The sequence below is a fragment of the Schistocerca serialis genome, chromosome 3 (genome assembly GCF_023864345.2).
Source record: "Schistocerca serialis cubense isolate TAMUIC-IGC-003099 chromosome 3, iqSchSeri2.2, whole genome shotgun sequence".
NCBI lineage: Eukaryota > Metazoa > Arthropoda > Insecta > Orthoptera > Acrididae > Schistocerca > Schistocerca serialis.
The window spans coordinates 273,332,005-273,349,672 of NC_064640.1; the positions used below are offsets into that span (position 1 = coordinate 273,332,005).

General features: G+C 44.2%; 1 protein-coding gene across 1 annotated transcript in view; it reads left to right on the plus strand.

Moving 5' to 3' along the window:
• Nucleotides 1–4,017: 4,017 nt before the first annotated feature.
• Nucleotides 4,018–17,668, plus strand: part of LOC126470048 (26S proteasome non-ATPase regulatory subunit 5-like) — a 200,572-nt gene continuing 186,921 nt past the window's right edge. The window contains exons 1-2 of the mRNA XM_050097549.1: nt 4,018–4,323; nt 4,463–4,607. Of these exons, the coding sequence (XP_049953506.1) occupies nt 4,142–4,323; nt 4,463–4,607 (327 nt within the window). The 5' untranslated portion in view covers nt 4,018–4,141. The remainder of the gene's footprint in view (nt 4,324–4,462; nt 4,608–17,668) is intronic.

Sequence of the window (17,668 nt, forward strand, 5' to 3'; positions counted from 1 at the left end):
ACCATGCATGAGCTGTGCCTATTAGACAGAGGGGGGTCTCATTCCACCAGGAAGGAGGTACACGGATCGTGTTGTCTGTAGTTCAACCATGCCTAGATGGTCAGTACTGCAGTTTGATCATGTCCACATTGTTATTTTGTGCTGGGAAGGGCTCTTACCAAGGGAAGTGTCCAGGCATCTCGGATTGAACCAAAGCGATGTTGTTCGAACATGAAGGAGGTACAGAGAGACAGGAACTGTCGATGACATGCCATGCTCAGGCCGCCCAAGAACTACTACTGCAGTGGATGACCGCTACCTGTGGATTATGACAAGGAGGAGCGCTGTCAGCAATGCCATCATGTTGAATAATGCTTTTCGTGCAGCCACAGGACATCATGTTACAACTCAAACTATGCACAATAGGCTGCATGATGCACAACTTCACTCCTGACGCCCATGGCGTGGTCCATCTTTGCAACCACGACGCCATGCAGTGCAGTACAGATGGGCCCAACAACATACCGAACGGACCACTTAGGATTGGTATCACATTTTCTTCACTGATGAGTGTCGCATATGCCTTCAACCAGACAATCGTCGGAGCCATGTTTGGAGGCAACCCGGTCAGGTTGAACACCTTAGACACACTGTCCAGTGAGTGCAGCAAGATGGAGGTTCCGTGCTGTTTCAGATTTCATTATGTGGGGCCGACGTATGCTGCTGGTGGTCATGCAAGGCACTGTAATGGCTGTACGATACGTGAATGCCATCCTCCGACTAATAGTGCAACCATATAGGTAGGTAGCATACTGGCGAGGAATTCGTTTTCATGGATGACAGTTTGCTCCCCCATCGTGCACATCTTGTGAATGAATTCCTTCAGGATAATGACATTGCTCGACTAGAGTGGCCAACATGTTCTCCAGACATGAAGCCTATTGAACCTGCCTGGGATGGATTGAAAAGTGCTGTTTATGGATGACGTGACCCACCATCCACTCTGAGGGATCTACGCCGAATCGCCATCGAGGAGTGGGACAATCTTGACCAACAGTGATGAACTTGTCGATAGTATGCCACAACAAAAACAGGCATGCGTCAATGCAAGAGGATGTGCTACTGGGTATTAGAGGTAATGGTGTGTACAGCAATCTGGACCACCACCTCTGAAGGTCTTGCTGTATGGTGGTGCAACATGCAATGTGGGGATTTCATGAGCAATAAAAAGGGTGGAAATGATGTTTATGTTGATCTCTCTCCCAATTTTTTGTACAGGTTCGTGAACTCTCAGAACCAAAGTGATGCAAAACTTTTTTTGTGTGTGTACAAGAAGAAAATTGGAATTGTAGAAGATACTGAATACTGTAACTATGTAAACCTTCCAGCTTGCATTGAAAAAGATTTTGAAATTACTGGTGCAATGAGTGAAAAGCTCAGAATTATCTGTGTTTACAGGTCCCCAAGTGGTAATATTACACATTCCTGAAAAAACTAGAAAAATTGAATTAAAATGAAAGAAGTTGTAGTATGTGGAGACTATAACATAGATATGTGTAAAGAATCAAAACCAAAACAAAAACTGATAGAGACACTATTATAGTGTAACATGAAAACAATAACAGATTTGTCTACAAGTGTGACTGATCATAGTCAGACCATCATTGACAACATTATCAGAAATACTGAAAACACAAATATTGAAAATAGTAAATGTGAAGCAAAAGTTCTACAGACAACAATTTCTGACCATCATGGCATAATAATTCACATCCATATAAACAGGAGCTCAAAAACAGAAGAAATGCAAGATAAGAAAGAAGTCAGGCTTATCAATGTACAAAACATGAACATTTTCAAAACAACACAGAAAAGCAGGGTCGCAGTAAGAAATGAATTACGAAAGAAATAATTGAACTCCGGACTAGAGTGAAGAAACACAGACAAGCAGGGAATATGAAGACATATACACAATATCAGAAGTAGTACAGGCAATTAATGAGAAAAGCAAAAGCAATTTCAATACACACAACCATAGAAAATTCGAATCAAAAAAGTGAAACAACATGGTATATAACCAACAATGAAAGATGTAGCCAAAAAAAGAGTAAAAAACAGCGATTTTATTAAGTGAATGAGAATTGATGACAACATAGTTAATGATGGATCAAAAATTGATAATATATAGTAAACAACAACTTCATAGATGCCATACAAAATTTAAAAGGGGAAACAAGTCATCAGTGGTCGAAGCATTTGAGCACACTTAGCCAACCACCCCACTCAATGTTTCTGGAGACAGTGACAAAAACAGAACTCATTAAAAAAACAGAAGTTAAAACCCACAAATTATTTAATAAAACATTTGAGTGAAGAAATACTCAAACCAGTTTTGGATATTGTAAACTCCTCATTTAGAGGAGGAGTATTCCCAGAAAAATTAAAAGTAAGCAAAGCAGTGCCAATATTTAAAAAAGGAGACAAAACTGATCCACATAACTATAGACCAGTATCTTTAATCTCTGGTTTCTCAAAAACACTAGAGATGCTCATCCATAGTAGGTTGACCACATTCCTGGAGAAACAAGTATTCTGACTCCAGCACAACATGGTTTCCAAAAAGGGAAATCTACAGAAACCGCCATCACAAGCTTCAGAGAATCAGTTATAGATGCATTACACAAAAGAAACTCTGCGTCTGCTATGTTTCTGAATTTGTCTAAAGTGTTGGACACAATCACCCACACTACATTTATTCGAAAACTTGAAAGCTATAGTATTCTTGGACATGTAGCAAAATGGATAAAATCATATATCAGAAACAGAAAGTATTATGTGGAAACAGAAACTGGATACAGATCTGAAATCACAAATATTAAGTACAGAGTGCCTCAAGGATCTGTACTTGGCCCATTTGTGTTCAACCTATTTCTAAACGATATTGATGTAAGTGAGAATGATTTAAAAAAATACTATATGCAGATGACATGACAAAATTGAATGCAGAAATAAATCTGGAAACACTGGAAAGAAGTGCGTTCATGTCACTAAATAACACAGCACAGTGGTTTATACAAAATGACTTAATTTTAAATCTAAAAAAGACAATGTTCATGGTGTTCGCAAATAGAGAAACGGAAGAACAGATAGATATATTCATGGGTGAAACAAGACTGGAAGAAGTCACCTCTATTAAATTTGTGGAGATTGTAGTTGACAATAAGCTCCAGTGGAATCAACATATAGATAATGTTTGCTGTAAATTAAGCACTGCACATTATGCCAACAAGGAGCTTCTATGTACAGTGTACTATGCTCTATTTGAGCTATACCTAAAATATGCAATTACTGTTTGGAGGAATTCCAGCAGCAAAAATACAAAAAGAATATCTAGAATGCAGAAGAAAAGCTGTTAGGACCATCTTGAACAAGAAACAGAGACTCATGCAGAACTGTTTTCCATAGTCTGAAAATTCTGACATTTCCATCTCTATACATTTACAATACAATAATATCATTAATAAAAGAAAATGCAGTACTAGGAAGAAACGCAGACGTTCATACATATGGAACAAAAAATAAAGGTCAGCTGAGAAGTGAATGAAAAATGCTACTACTACTGTTGTAGAAGTACTGTAAGTAACTGAACATATTCTGATATGTAAACTACATGAGAACATGAATACTGAGAGAAAAGTGTAAATATGAGTATAACGAAGTATGTAAATAATTTTCAGAACCTAAAAAATGGGTGAAAAATGTATGTAACATTATTATAAGTATTGCCACTGTGATGTATTATATTATAATAAATAGGTTGAATATTGCAAGAAATTAGGTTTAAGGTGACCTATCCTATATTACAAGAAACACCAAGATGTAATCAAATGGGATCAAATGAAAATCAATCAGTCAAACCAGTAGCTAATTCTTTGGGCAACTAACATGGCGGTTGTCGGCTTCGCCTTTTTTGTTACGTCATGACAACTCCACCTCGATAGCGTCTCAGTGATATAGTGTCAGAGCGTGGGTCCGTTGTGGACTATCTCTGCATAGTCTTTGGATATACAAGAATGAGTGGCGTTTCTGGTTTTGTTTATTGAGAAGCCGGTAGTGTTGTTTGTATGCTCTGAAATAAGCTGCACGGACGGTGACATTTATTATGGAGGAAGAAATTGATGATATATGCCGTCTTTTCGGCATCTTGTCGATTGATGTCAATCGACGACACACCCTGAAGGAGATATTAAATTTAGTTGGAAGCGTCAGGAAAGAAACACTGCAACGTGTTGAAGTGGAAATACAGTTGCCACGCTTGTTTGACTGTCTGAATACATCGGACGAGTGAGTTCATTTTTATATCTATACATATGCAACATGCTTATTTAATGTCATAACTATTTCTTTAACTTTTTGGACCATACAGTAGTTTAACTGTACATAAGCTACTGTCACGTTTCTTAATGCTGTTGTGCCTTTATAGGGAAGAAATCAAGTTGTCTTGTGCAATTTTGGATAAAATTTTACCTGATATGAATCCAGAAATTGTGTTCACTCGTTGTTTGCCGTGCTTACAAAGAGCGCAGAATCATCCAATGAACGAAGTTAGATCCATTGTTTTGAAAGTCGTAAGTAAAATTATCATCTGTAGCTTTAATTGCATGTAATTAGCATGTATTAGTTGCTTTTGTATTCTTTATTCTTACTATTCGCGTGAGGTATAATTTTCAGATTACCTTTTGCAATGCTGTTCTTTCATGTCACAAAGCGTACAGAATTACATGGTTTAAGATTAACATGTGAGAAGGTTAAATGACGAAATAGTGATTTTACGAGAAAATTTTCTGTGTACACCGAATTGATACTTCTCCCTATGTGCTGGGGCAGTAGAAGCGTTCAGTTCTTGAACTTTTTCCCAGGGGGGGGGGGGGGGGTAGAAAGTAGCTGCCCTTTCCTTGAACTGAGTATGCCCATACTGATTCACAATGTTATGTTTTTTAGCTACTTAGTTTGAGCCCCATTGTGGGTAAACTGTCTCACATGGCAATGCGTTACATGATCTGATGAGGTTTTTAATATGGAAGAAAGTGATGACATTCAGGGAATTTCGCTTATTAGTGTGTCTACTTACTTTCTTTCTCAACCTGTCTCGAGATGATTGGGTGTTTGTGTTGTCCTCATCATCATGAAAGTGGCGAGATTGGGCTGAGCAAAGGTTCGGAATTTGTATGGGCACTGATAACCGCGCAGTTGAGTGCCCCACAAACCAAAACATCATCATCTTTCTTTTACACTGCCATGTTTAAATGCAGTGAAAGCTGCATTTCACCAGTCTCTGTTTGATAAAAGTTATGTAGTATCCCCCACCTCTTAATCTTTTTGTAGTGTGTGCAATGGCGACTCTAGAGTATACATGCTGGGTGTTCACGAATGTTTAGATTCAGAAAAAATTGAGAGTGTGAAATTAATAGCGTCTGCTGTATAACAGTTATGCTTATCAACAAGTTTATACAACTACAGCATTGCCAATAATAATATACATAACCTATCTGACAACAGAAATAATTGCTATTGTGGAATTTTGTTGATTTGTGCATAATTAAGTACAGTTTAGTGTAATACATAATAATGCACAAGCTTTCGCAGCTCTCCATTTCACCTTTTTGTGTAAGTGGGAGTTTTTGTGCTTTTTCATTTTTTTGGAAAAATGTAAGAGATCCCTAACATATGTATTAGTTCACTAATTTACTTTCTAGGTGCTGCACCCACACAACACCTTATGCTAACTGTACAGCTCCATATTAAATGTTTGCTCATAGTCACGCTTATTTGATTTTGTCACTTTGTCAGTCAAAGAATCTGTTCTCAGAGGCCCCAGTTTCTTTGCAACTAATTTTTCTGACAATTTACTTTTCTGTTTCCAGAATGAGATATTCACTGTGCGGCAGAGTGTGTGTTGATATGAAACTTTCTGGCAGATTGAAGGGGATAACCGAAGTGTCAGATTCCACTCCTCTGCTTTGACCAATAACATTACCAATATGGTGGAAACAATCATACACAACAACTCCCATACCGTTCCTATGATGTCATAACATAAACATTACAACAGATATTCCTCCAAAAATATAATGAAACTAACGGGACAAGTGGGGGAAATTGGGGGTTTTTGGGCGGGGACAAACTAAATATAAACACACGCCACTACACCAAATGGCAAAAAACACTAAAATAACAAGACCCCACAGCCTTCTCAAATTCCACTACACACAAAAGCCACTGTAATCGATCACTTCCCATGACCTATGTACATCAACAGCAACTAATGTTACCAAACCAGCCATAGCCACAACCACACCTTGCAATCAAACACTTCCCTAAAGTCATATAAGTCAACAGCAAAGCATAATACCAAACAACTCACAAACACTCCACCGACCATTTAATGAAAAAGAAAAGAAAAGTCAACTAAAAAAAAAAAAAAAAAACAGAAAACAAAATCACAATCACACTCAACAACTACCATAACAAAAATATCCTCTACACAAAATAAAAAAAAAACATCACCCCGCCACATCCCTCTACAAACTTCACCAACAACTAACCACCGCCCCCCCCCCCCCTCCCCCAAGCCAAAGTCACCACCCGCCACCCAACACCTAACTAACCCACAATCTTCGGCCTATGCATCCTACTAACCGCCCTTGAAAAAGCACTAAAAATAAAATAGCCCTCCGGGATGCTTTTCTGCCAACACTACTCATCTAGATGAGGCTGAAGGTTGGAAGAGCGCCTCTTCCCCCTCCCAATCACTGACTTAACTGCTGCCCAAAACCCCTCTATAGTATTTGTACAGACTCCCGTCTCATAATTCTTAAACTCAACACTTCGGTTCACTACTAAATAATTGTACCCCTGCTGACCCAGTCTGAAACTATAGTGGTACCTTCTTCAATAAAATCCTCAATCAATCAATCCCACTAATTCCCTTTTTGTTCGGCCCTCCAAAACCCTAAATACACATTCTGAAAACCCACACTGCGATACCACAGCCCCCCCCCCCCCCCCCCACACACACACACCCATAAACCAACCAGAGACTTAACCCTCCCACACTTTCTCTTCCCAAACTGTGGCTCATCAATCTCCACAACAACACCATGCCCACCCAACCCACACCTGTACGTAATATATTCAGAACACACCTGACGACAATAAGAATACCAATCGTGAACTGTTCTCTCCCTCACACCCACCTCATGCGCACAGAAACTGTGAGAGGATTTATAACAAAAATGATACGTGATTAATACAATTTCTCGCATACCCAACCCAAACTTCTCGAACCAGGAACCTCGCCCAATGGAGCGCCATAAGTTATCCTTATGACATCTCCACATATAGCTGTCCCTGGTCAGAGACACCGGAACTTTAGTAAGGCTCATTTCTTCATGACACACTGAACACTTCACAACTTCAGCCAACAGCCCGAATAGCTGAATAAATACACTGTCCCCCATCATCGCCGACAACCAAAAACTGTTGACCTTGTCAGTCATATCCATACCTACCAATGACATAAACAAAGTAATTTACCAAAATTCACACACGCCAAACAGAAAAAAAACTACAATAATGTCGACATAACAAAACCAAAATCATTAACTCACTGAAAAATGTTCCACTGAAAACACTAGTCACCACAGATACCACACACGTGCAATGCTACCACGCAAATGAACCCCATACGCCACGTAACACGCTACCCATAAACACACCACCTGAGAGAACCACAGACTGCAACAATACGCCACCTATAAACACGCCACACACACAAACTAAACCAAAAATATCACCTAACATACGAACACACCACCAGAAAGCACCACTGATCACATCAACACTTACAAACACGCCACACTCACAAACTAAACTCCGTGCCATCGTGACATCACACACCACAACAGCCTTAAGTCATGGGTCAAAGCCGACGGGTGGAATCGGACGCTTCCGGCTGTGTGCTGGACTGAGACTCAAACACGGAATCTTTGCTTTTTGCAGGCAAATGCTCTACCGACTGAGCTACCCAAGCACGACTCAAGAGCTGTCCTCACAGCTTTACTTTTCTTTTAGCATTTAAAATAGTTTCAACATAGTTCATGTTTACATTGCACATGAAAGCCGATTTCCGTAAACAACAATCTCCAATCAGAAAGTGCCATTTGTGGAAATGCTTAAACTCAGGAAGTAATGTCTACTAACATGATTAATTGACTAGAATACAAATGAGATGCTGAGATCCATAAGGGCTCCCCCTGCGGGTCCGGGGTAAGAATAAGCCCGAGGTATTCCTGCCTGTCGTAAGACGCGACAAAAAGGAGTTTCGACCTTTTCGGCCTTCAATGTGATGGTCCCCATTGGGGTTTGACCTCCATTTTTCAAAATTCTACAGGAGTACGAGCCTTTTGGGGAAGGACGCCTTACGTGGTGTATCACTGGTCCTCAGTGCACTAAGACCTTGGCACTCATCATCGTAACTGCGTCGTAACTGCACCCACTGTTCATCAATTTAGGCCTCAACACCTGATGGGTTACACAAGTTTCGCTCATAGTGCGTCCCCGTCTGCACCTACGATCATGATGGACTTTCCATGGCACCAGAAATCCAGCACAGTAGCCAGCCTGTTGTGGTGGGGTCGTCATGTACCCTCTAGGTTGTAGCCCCCTGACAACACAGGGATCATACTGCTGATACCTGAGTTGCACCCTCCCCACGTAAGCCAAGGAGTAGAGGATTCCCGGCAACAGTCATCCTGCCAGGTGGCCCTTGCTAAGGCTGGGTGGCACCCGTGAGGAGAGCCCCTGGTCAGAGTGGGTGGTATCGGGGAGGACGTTTCGCAGATGAAATGTCAACATGCATCAGGTCACTCTGCGGTCGCATCTTCTAAGAGGAAAGGTTTTGTCTCTGGTTCTGGTACTGGTACTTCTGCCTTTCCCCACTCCCTGGGGGGAAGAACAGGCCCGCCGGCTTGGGGCAAAATACTTCCCCCACTATTTAGTCTGTTCTCGGACCAATGGGGGACATTCACCTCTTCCAAGCCCAGGTTCTTTGTACAGCATATCGAGGATATCTTCGGAGAAATCGAGGCTCTTAGTAAAATGCGTTCGGGGTCCATTCTCATAAAGACCACCTCCGCTACACAGTTGGCAGCGCTCCAGGCATGTGACCGACTAGGGGACATCCCAGTGTCCATTGTCCCACATCTGGTGCTCAATAGGACGCAGGGGATTATTTTCCATCGGGACCTCCTGCTGCAATCTGATGAGGAGCTCAGGGCGAACCTGGAGCGCCGTGGCGTGCATTTCGTCCGGCAAGTCCAGCGCGGCCCCAAAGATCGTCGCGTCGACACTGGGGCCTTTATCCTCACCTTCGAGGGGGATGTTCTCCCGGAGAAGGTAAAGGTGATGTGCTACCGGTGCGACATGCGACCTTATGTCCAACCTCCTATGCGATGCTTTTGATGTTTGCACTTCGGGCACATGTCATCACGGTGCGAAGCTGAGCCCCTTTGTGGCGATTGTGGACGTCCTCTTCATGAGGGACATACATGCACCCCACCACCTCAGTGCATCAATTGTCCTGGCCTCCACTCGCCTAGATCTTTCGACTGCCCCGCATATCAGAAGGAGAAGAAGATACAAGAATTGAAAACCTTCGACCATCTGTCTTATTCTGAGACCAGGAAAAAATATGACCACCTCCATCCCGTGATGTTGACAACGTCGTTTTCTTCGGTCGTGTCCACTCCTTCCGCAGTATCCTCACCCCCATCCTGTTCCCCCTCCACCTCCTCACCCCATCTGGGGTCTATGCCTCCGCCTCCCAAATCCCTCCCTTCCAAATCCTCCTCCCTCGTGGCCCCTGCCACCTCTGCCCCAGGGGCCACCCTTCTCCTCCTCCTCCGCCGCCTGAGAAGCATCCTCTTCTCAGGCGTCCATCGGGGAAACATTACGGACCCCGGCTTCCGAGGTCCGGCGTCCAAAAAAGGACCCCGAGCGTGAGGACTTTCTTCGGGTCCAGCCCCCACAGCCCACCATCCCTGCGACTCATCGGTCTTCCTAGAAAGCCTCAAAGAAGAAGTCTTTATCCCCCTCTCCACCCCGGCGCGTTTCGTCTGATGCTCCATCCGACAGTCGCTGCTCCCGGCTGCCCTCAGTTTCGCCGGGATGCTCTGCTGCCAGGCGCTCAGTTGCCTGTCGTCGGCGGATGATGCTGCCCCTCCTGCGCAACCCAGGAATGTGGCCGTAGCTGGCGACGACTCGATGGAACAGGATCCACCTCCCGACTGTTGTAGCGATGTTCCCTCGAAACATGGCCCTCCACGACCATCGAGGTGACCAGCTCTTCACCCGTTTCGTTCCCCTTTCTCTGATTCGCGATGGCTCTGTTACATTGGAACATAAGAGGTATTCAATCTAATCGGGAGGAATTACAACTGCTCCTCTGCCTGTACTGTCCGCTCGTCATTGGTCTCCAGGAAACGAAGTTACGCCCAACTGACCGTACTGCTTTTACCCACTATACCTCCAAGCGATCTGACGTAACCACTGTGGATGGTATTCCAGCTCATGGTGGGGTCATGTTGCTCGTTCGGGACAATGTCTATTACCATCCTATCCCATTGACCACCCCACTCCAAGCAATAGCTGTTCATATTACTCTTTCTGCCTTTACTTTTTCTGTTTGTACTGTCTACACTCCACCGTCATCCGCAGTTAGTCGGGCTGACATGATGCACCTGATTGCTCAGCTTCCTCCGCCATTTTTATTGTTTGGCGACTTCAATGCCCATCATCCCCTTTGGGGTTCTCCTGCATCCTGTCAGCGAGGCTCCCTCTTGGTGGATGTTTTCAACCATCTCAATCTTGTCTGCCTCAATACTGGCACCCCGACTTTCCTCTCGGACTCTACTCGTACCTACTCCCACTTGGACCTCTCGATTTGTTCTACCACTCTTGCCCGTCGGTTCGAGTGGTATGTCCTTTCTGACACCTATTCGAGCAACCATTTCCCCTGTGTCGTTCGTCTTCTGTACCACACCCCATCCCCACGTCCCTCGAGCTGGAACATACTGAAAGCTGACTGTGGACTTTACTCCACCCTGGCGACCTTTCCGGACCTAGATTTTCTCAGCTTTGACAGCTCTTGGCTGTTATCATCAATGCTGCCGAACGTTCCATTCCTTGTACAACCTCTTCTTCACGTCGCGTTTCAGTCCCCTGGTGGAATGAGGCTTGCAGAGATGCTATCCGTTCTGGACAACGTGCTTCACGCACCATTCGCCGCCATCCTACGCTGGCAAATTGTATTAATTACAAACGACTCCGAGCGCAATGTCGTCGATTCATCAAAGACAGCAAAAAAGCTTGTTGGGCCTCTTTCACAAGCTCCTTTAACAGTTTTACTCCCTCTTCTATCGTCTGGGGTGGCCTGCGCCGGCTGTCGGGCATTAAGGCCCACTCCTCGATACCTGGGCTGACTTCAGGTAATGAGGTACTTGTGGACCCTGTGGATGTCTCCAATGCCTTAGGCCGCTTTTTCACGGAGGTTTCAAGCTCCACCCATTACCACCCTGCCTTCCTTCCCAGAAAAGAGACAGCAGAGGCTCGGCGACCTTCCTTCCACTCGCTGAATCTGGAAGATTATAATGCCCCCTTTACCATGCGGGAACTCGAACGTGCACTTGCACTGTCCCGGTCCTCTGCTCCACGGCCAGATGCCATTCACGTTCCGATGCTGACACACCTTTCTCCGGCAGGCAAATGCTTTCTTCTTCGTACCTATAATCGTGTCTGGACTGAAGGTGAGGTCCCCATGCGTAGGCGTGAGGCCGTCATTGTTCCCATACCCAAACCCGGGAAGGATAGACACCATCCTTCTAGTTACCGCCCCATTTCTCTTACAAGCTGTGTCTGTAAGGTGATGGAGTGCATGGTTAACGCTCGGTTGGTTTGGATTTTTGAATCTCAACGGCTACTTACCAATGTTCAATGCGGCTTTCGTTGATGCCGCTCCACTGTTGACCACCTTGTGACCTTGTCGACGTTCATCATGAACAACTTTTTGCGAAAGTGCCAAACGGTAGCTGTGTTCTTCGATTTGGAGAAGGCTTACGATACCTGTTGGAGAGGAGGTATCCTCCACACTATGCACAGGTGGGGCCTACGTGGTCGCCTGCCCCTTTTTATTGATTCATTTTTAACTGATCGAATGTTTAGGGTAAGTGTGGGTTCCATATTGTCCGACGTCTTCCTCCAGGAGAACGGAGTGCATCAGGGCTCTGTTTTGAGCGTAGCCCTTTTTGCCATAGCGATCAATCCAATTATGGATTGCATTCCACCTAACGTCTCCGGCTCTCTCTTCGTCGATTACTTCGCGATCTACTGCAGTGCCCAGAGAACATGCCTCCTGGAGCGCTAACTTCAGCGTTGTCTTGACAGCCTATACTCATGGAGTGTGGCTAATGGCTGACGGTTCTGTGAACAGAAGACGGTTTGCATCAATTTTTGGCGATATAAAGCATTCCTTCCACCGTCCTTACATCTCGGTCCCATTATTCTCCCATTCGTGGAGATGACAAAGTTTTTTGGACTCACACTGGACAGGAAACTTCGTTGGTCTCTGCATGTCTCTTATTTGGCTGCCCGTTGTACACGTTCCCTTAATGTCCTCCGTGTTCTTAGTGGTTCATCTTGGGGAGCGAATCGCACTGTCCTGCTTCGCTTATATCGGTCCATAGTCCGATCAAAGCTGGATTATGGGATACTCGTCTGCTCGGCCATCCCTCTTACGCCGTCTCAACTCCATCCATCATCAGGGATTACGTCTTGCGATCGGAGCATTCTATACTAGTCCCGTCGAGAGTGTGTATGCTGAAACTACCGAATTACCATTGACCTACCGGCGCGACGTACTGCTTTGTCGGTATGCCTGCCGGCTGTTGTCAATGCCCGACCACCCCTCTTATCAGTCCTTCTTCGCCGATTCTCTCGACCGTCAGTATGGATTGTATGTCTCTGCCCTGCTTCCCCCTGGAGTCTGCTTTCGTTGCCTGCTTCGACAATTGGATTTTGCCCTCCCTACCACCTTCAGAGAGGGTGAGAGCCTGACACCACCTTGGCTCCAGGCTCCGGTTCACATTCATCTTGACCTCAGCTCGCTCCCAAATACTCCGGATGCAGTGTACTGCTCACGGTTTGTCGAACTTCGTGCGTGACTCACCATTAACACCTTTATTTACACTGATGGCTCCAAAACTGACGATGGTGTTGGCTGTGCCTTTGTCGTCGGGGACGTCACCTTTAAATACCGGCTCCTCTACCAGTGTTCCAGCTTTACGGCAGAGCTTTCTGCTCTCTATCAGGCCGTTCAGTATGTCCGCCGCCACTGCCATTCTCCGTATGTACTCTGCTGTGATTCACTCAGTGCTTTTCAGAGGCTTGGAGCTCCATATCCGGTCCATCCCTTGGTGCAACGGATCCAGCAATCCCTCCAGTCTTTTGCTGATAATGGCTCTCCTGTTAGCTTTCTGTGGGTTCCCGGCCATGTAGGAGTGCCTGGGAATGAGGCTGCTGATGCTGCAGCCAAGGCTGCAGTCCTCCTGCCTCGGCCTGCCTCCCATTGTGTCCCGTCATCTGATGTTGGTGGGGTTGTTTGTAAGAGGCTTGTGTCGTTGTGGTGGGATGCTTGGTCCTCACTTCAAGGAAACAAGCTCCGGGAAGTAAAGCCGTTCCCAACTGCTTGGACAACCTCCTCCCGACCATCTCGGTGAGAAGAGGTCCTTCTGACCAGGTTGCGGATTGGGCATTGCTGGTTTAGCCACCGCTACCTGCTATTCGGTGACGCCGCCCCGCAGTGTCCTTGTGGTCACGCATTGACAGTGCACCATGTTTTATTGTCGTGTCCCCGTTTTAATCAATCTCATGTTGTCCTGTCTCTGCCATCTACCTTACAGGAAATTTTAGCTGATTACGCTCGAGCAGCTGCTCATGTTCTTCGTTTTATTACCTTGACGGACTTGTCCAAAGACATCTAACTCTTTTAATTATTTTATCTGCGTCTCTGTAAGAACTTTCTGGTGTCTCCCCCCCCCTCCCTCCCCCTTGAGTTTTACCAGATTATATGTGCACTTACATTTGTGACTGGGCACTAATGACCTTAGCAGTTGAGCGCCCTAAAACCCCACCAAAAAAAAAAAAAAATCCATAAGGGCCTAAAGCACACCATTGTCAATCCCACATGTAAGTGAATATCAGAGAAACCAGTGATACAGCTTTTCGTGAATTTTCATTTATGCATAGACAAACCTGACTCACCATAAGATCGACAGATTTAAGAAGCATGAATAAATGCTACCATCTCGCAATTGATGGTGATGTGCTTTAGGCCCTTATGATTTTCATAAGGGAAACTCCCATTGCACCCTCCGCAGATTTAGTGGTAAGATAGTAAAAAACTGAACACAGATCAAACATGAAAACAGGAAGAAGGTGTACTGAACTGTGGGGGGGGGGGGGGGGGGGGGAGGATAGAAACAGTGAATGGTCCAAGCTCGACAAGTAAAACACTGAGCACAGGCAAAGAGCCCTTCGTGGTTAAGTGGTGCCGGAGTTGGACTAGAAAACAGATTAGCATGTCCTCCATTGTGTGGGTTTTGTTGGGCCCACCACCACCACCACCACCACCACCACCACCACCAACACACACACACACACACACACACACACACACACACACACACACACACACACACAAATTATGAACTGTCCATCCAATCATTGACGTGTCTGTTCGTTGTATTCAAATTTATGTCTGTCATGGTGTAACATCGAGGTGCAAGGAAAAGTCGTATGATGAAAGTTGATTCTGCACAACTACTCTACTAGCAGCTGAAAAGGAAGTGGCTTTTGAATGGGAACCACACACATTTCATGACAAGGCAACGAGTCAACTGAACCCCTCATTGGAAAACACATCTGGTGTGTCATACATGGCATTAGTGACAGTACTGTGTCATATGATAGGAATCTCTTATTGATGCGCCTAACTTGTACGCCTGGTGAGTGAGTGAGTGAGTGAGTGAGCGAGCTATGCCTCCGTCCCTGATTTAGGTGCTCATATGGATGTGAACGTTGTCATTCCCAAAGAAATAATGACAATATAATAGTTTGTCACATAAGCTGCAACAAATGAACACAACAGTTTCACAATCACACAGTTTTCCTTGTGATGTACCAGAACATACGTTTTTGAAGATTTGTTCCATTTTGGAAGTTTTGACTCTTGAATTCCTTTGTTACAACATTGTTCACATCCCCGTATTTGTTTCCATTTTGGTGTGATGCTTGTGTGGTATCTTGCCTGCTCTCACTATTCTCATATTATAACCAATGTATAATATGACAGTTGCCAAGACTGTGGAAAGAGAAGAAACATTTCAGTGACCAAATGAACAGTTGATAATTTTGTGAAAAAAAAAATAAAAATTGGCACAAGGGAGTTTTGAACACTGCTCGTCTACTTTGCAGTCCGACACTGTGACCATTGAACCACGACGCCGTGGATATCTATGTACGAGGGGGGACCCAAAACCAAAATGGGAAATTCATCATAATGTCTTTTTTTCTTAATAATTTTACACCAAATTTTGATCACCTTCAAAGTATTCTCCATTAACCACAATACATTTCTTCAAATGATCCATCCATTGTTCAAAACAGTTTTTAAATCCACTTATTGGGATGTTCTTTATGCCTTCCAGCAATTTTTTGTTTTACCTCCTCCACAGTGGCAAAACACTTTCCTTTCATGTCCCTTTTGAGTCTGGGTAGTAAAAAGTAATCAGAGATGGCTAGAACGATTGAGTAAGAGGGTGGGCAATTGATGTCGTGCCGTTTTTGGTCAAAAACTGCTTTACGGAGAGGGCAGTGTGGACCGGCGCATTGTCATGATGGAAGAACCAGTCGCCTATGTGCCAAAGATCTGCCCTTTTCTTGTGGATACTCTTGATCAGTCTTTTCAAAACCTCCAAGTAGAACTCCTGGTTGACAGTTTGACATGGGTGAAGGAACTCTGTGTGCACAACACCTCTGCAATCGAAGAAACAAATGAGCATTGTCTTGACGCTTGACTTCAATTGGTGAGCTGTTTTGGGATGAGGGGAGCCACTTATCATCTGCTGCCTTGATTGCTGCTTTGTTTCTGGGTCATATCCAAAGCACCACGATTCATCACCAGTAACACTTTGAAAAAAAAAAAAATCAGGGTCCTCTTTGAGCTGATTTTGAAGCTCGAAACATGCCTGAAATCAATGCTCCCTTTGCTCATCTGAGAAGGTGAGGGACGAATTTGGTTGCAACCCTTCCCATGTGCAAATCTCCGGATAAAATCCTCTGAATTGAACTCCATGATATTCCAGATGTCTCACAGAGTTGATCAGTGGTTCAACAATGGTCTTCACGAACGAGGACATTGATTTTGTCAACATTTTCGTCACTTCTTGACATTGAGGAGCATCCTGAATGGGGTTTGTTTTCAATTGACATTTCTCCATTTTTAAAATTTGAAAACCACTTGTAGACTTGTTTTATTTATGGCAGCAGCCCCATAAGCAGTCTTAAGCATTACGATAGTTTCCGTGGCCGATTTCCCCAACAGGAAACAAAATTTCACAGCTGCATATTGCTCTCTACAATCTGTCATCACATTTTTGCTGAAATGCAAAAAGTTGTTTTACTGTAAAAGCTCTCACGGGCGAACAGATACACTCACAGGGACACAACTTCGCACACTGACTCAGGTGGCATACCTGTAATGGACATCTGGTCGAACAATGGGTTCCACCACTCTTCCTCCCCACCACAGCCCAATTTCCATTACTTTTGGATTCCTCCTCATACACTCCATGTTGTGCTTATTAAGCTTAGACCATTTGCTGTTTCTATTTTCCTTTTTTTCCGCAGTTCAATACACCTTCTTTGTGTTTTCATGCTTGATCTGTGTTCAGTTTTTGACGGTCTATCCACTGGACCATCTTACAAAATCTGAGAAGGGTGAGATGGGGAGTTTCCCTTGTTGGCACCTCAAGTGGATTACTGTGTGATAAACTTCATAACTTAAAATACTATAACTCATTCAGAAACATGCAAAATAGCAGGATTTATGTCGAGTGAACAGAGATAAAAGTCTGCTGCAGTGTGCTACCACTGATGTAAGCTTCTAGTTGAATAGCATGGGCTGGCTGTGCACATCATGAACCGCGCACATTGTTTATCAAATCTGTATGCATTTGCCCCGCAAGGCAATTATGTCATGCCAGTTGCGCATGCACAAAAGCTCTTTAAAATGTACACAACTGAAGGTGTGCTCACGACCCTGATGCCACATTTCACAGAATCAAGAGGAACAGTAGTGCGGTAATTTGAGTGCCGTATCTTTAAGATTGCAGCATGTATGTTGCACTTAACAGCATTCAAAGAAAAATAACCAATAAATTGGCAAGTTGTAGAATGTTAGGGCATGGTCTTTCACAGCATCCTCCACTGCGTTTATGTGTAATATGTTTACATAATACACACCACAATACATATCTGAGACTTGTTTATTATCTGATACAAGTTTTCTGAATTT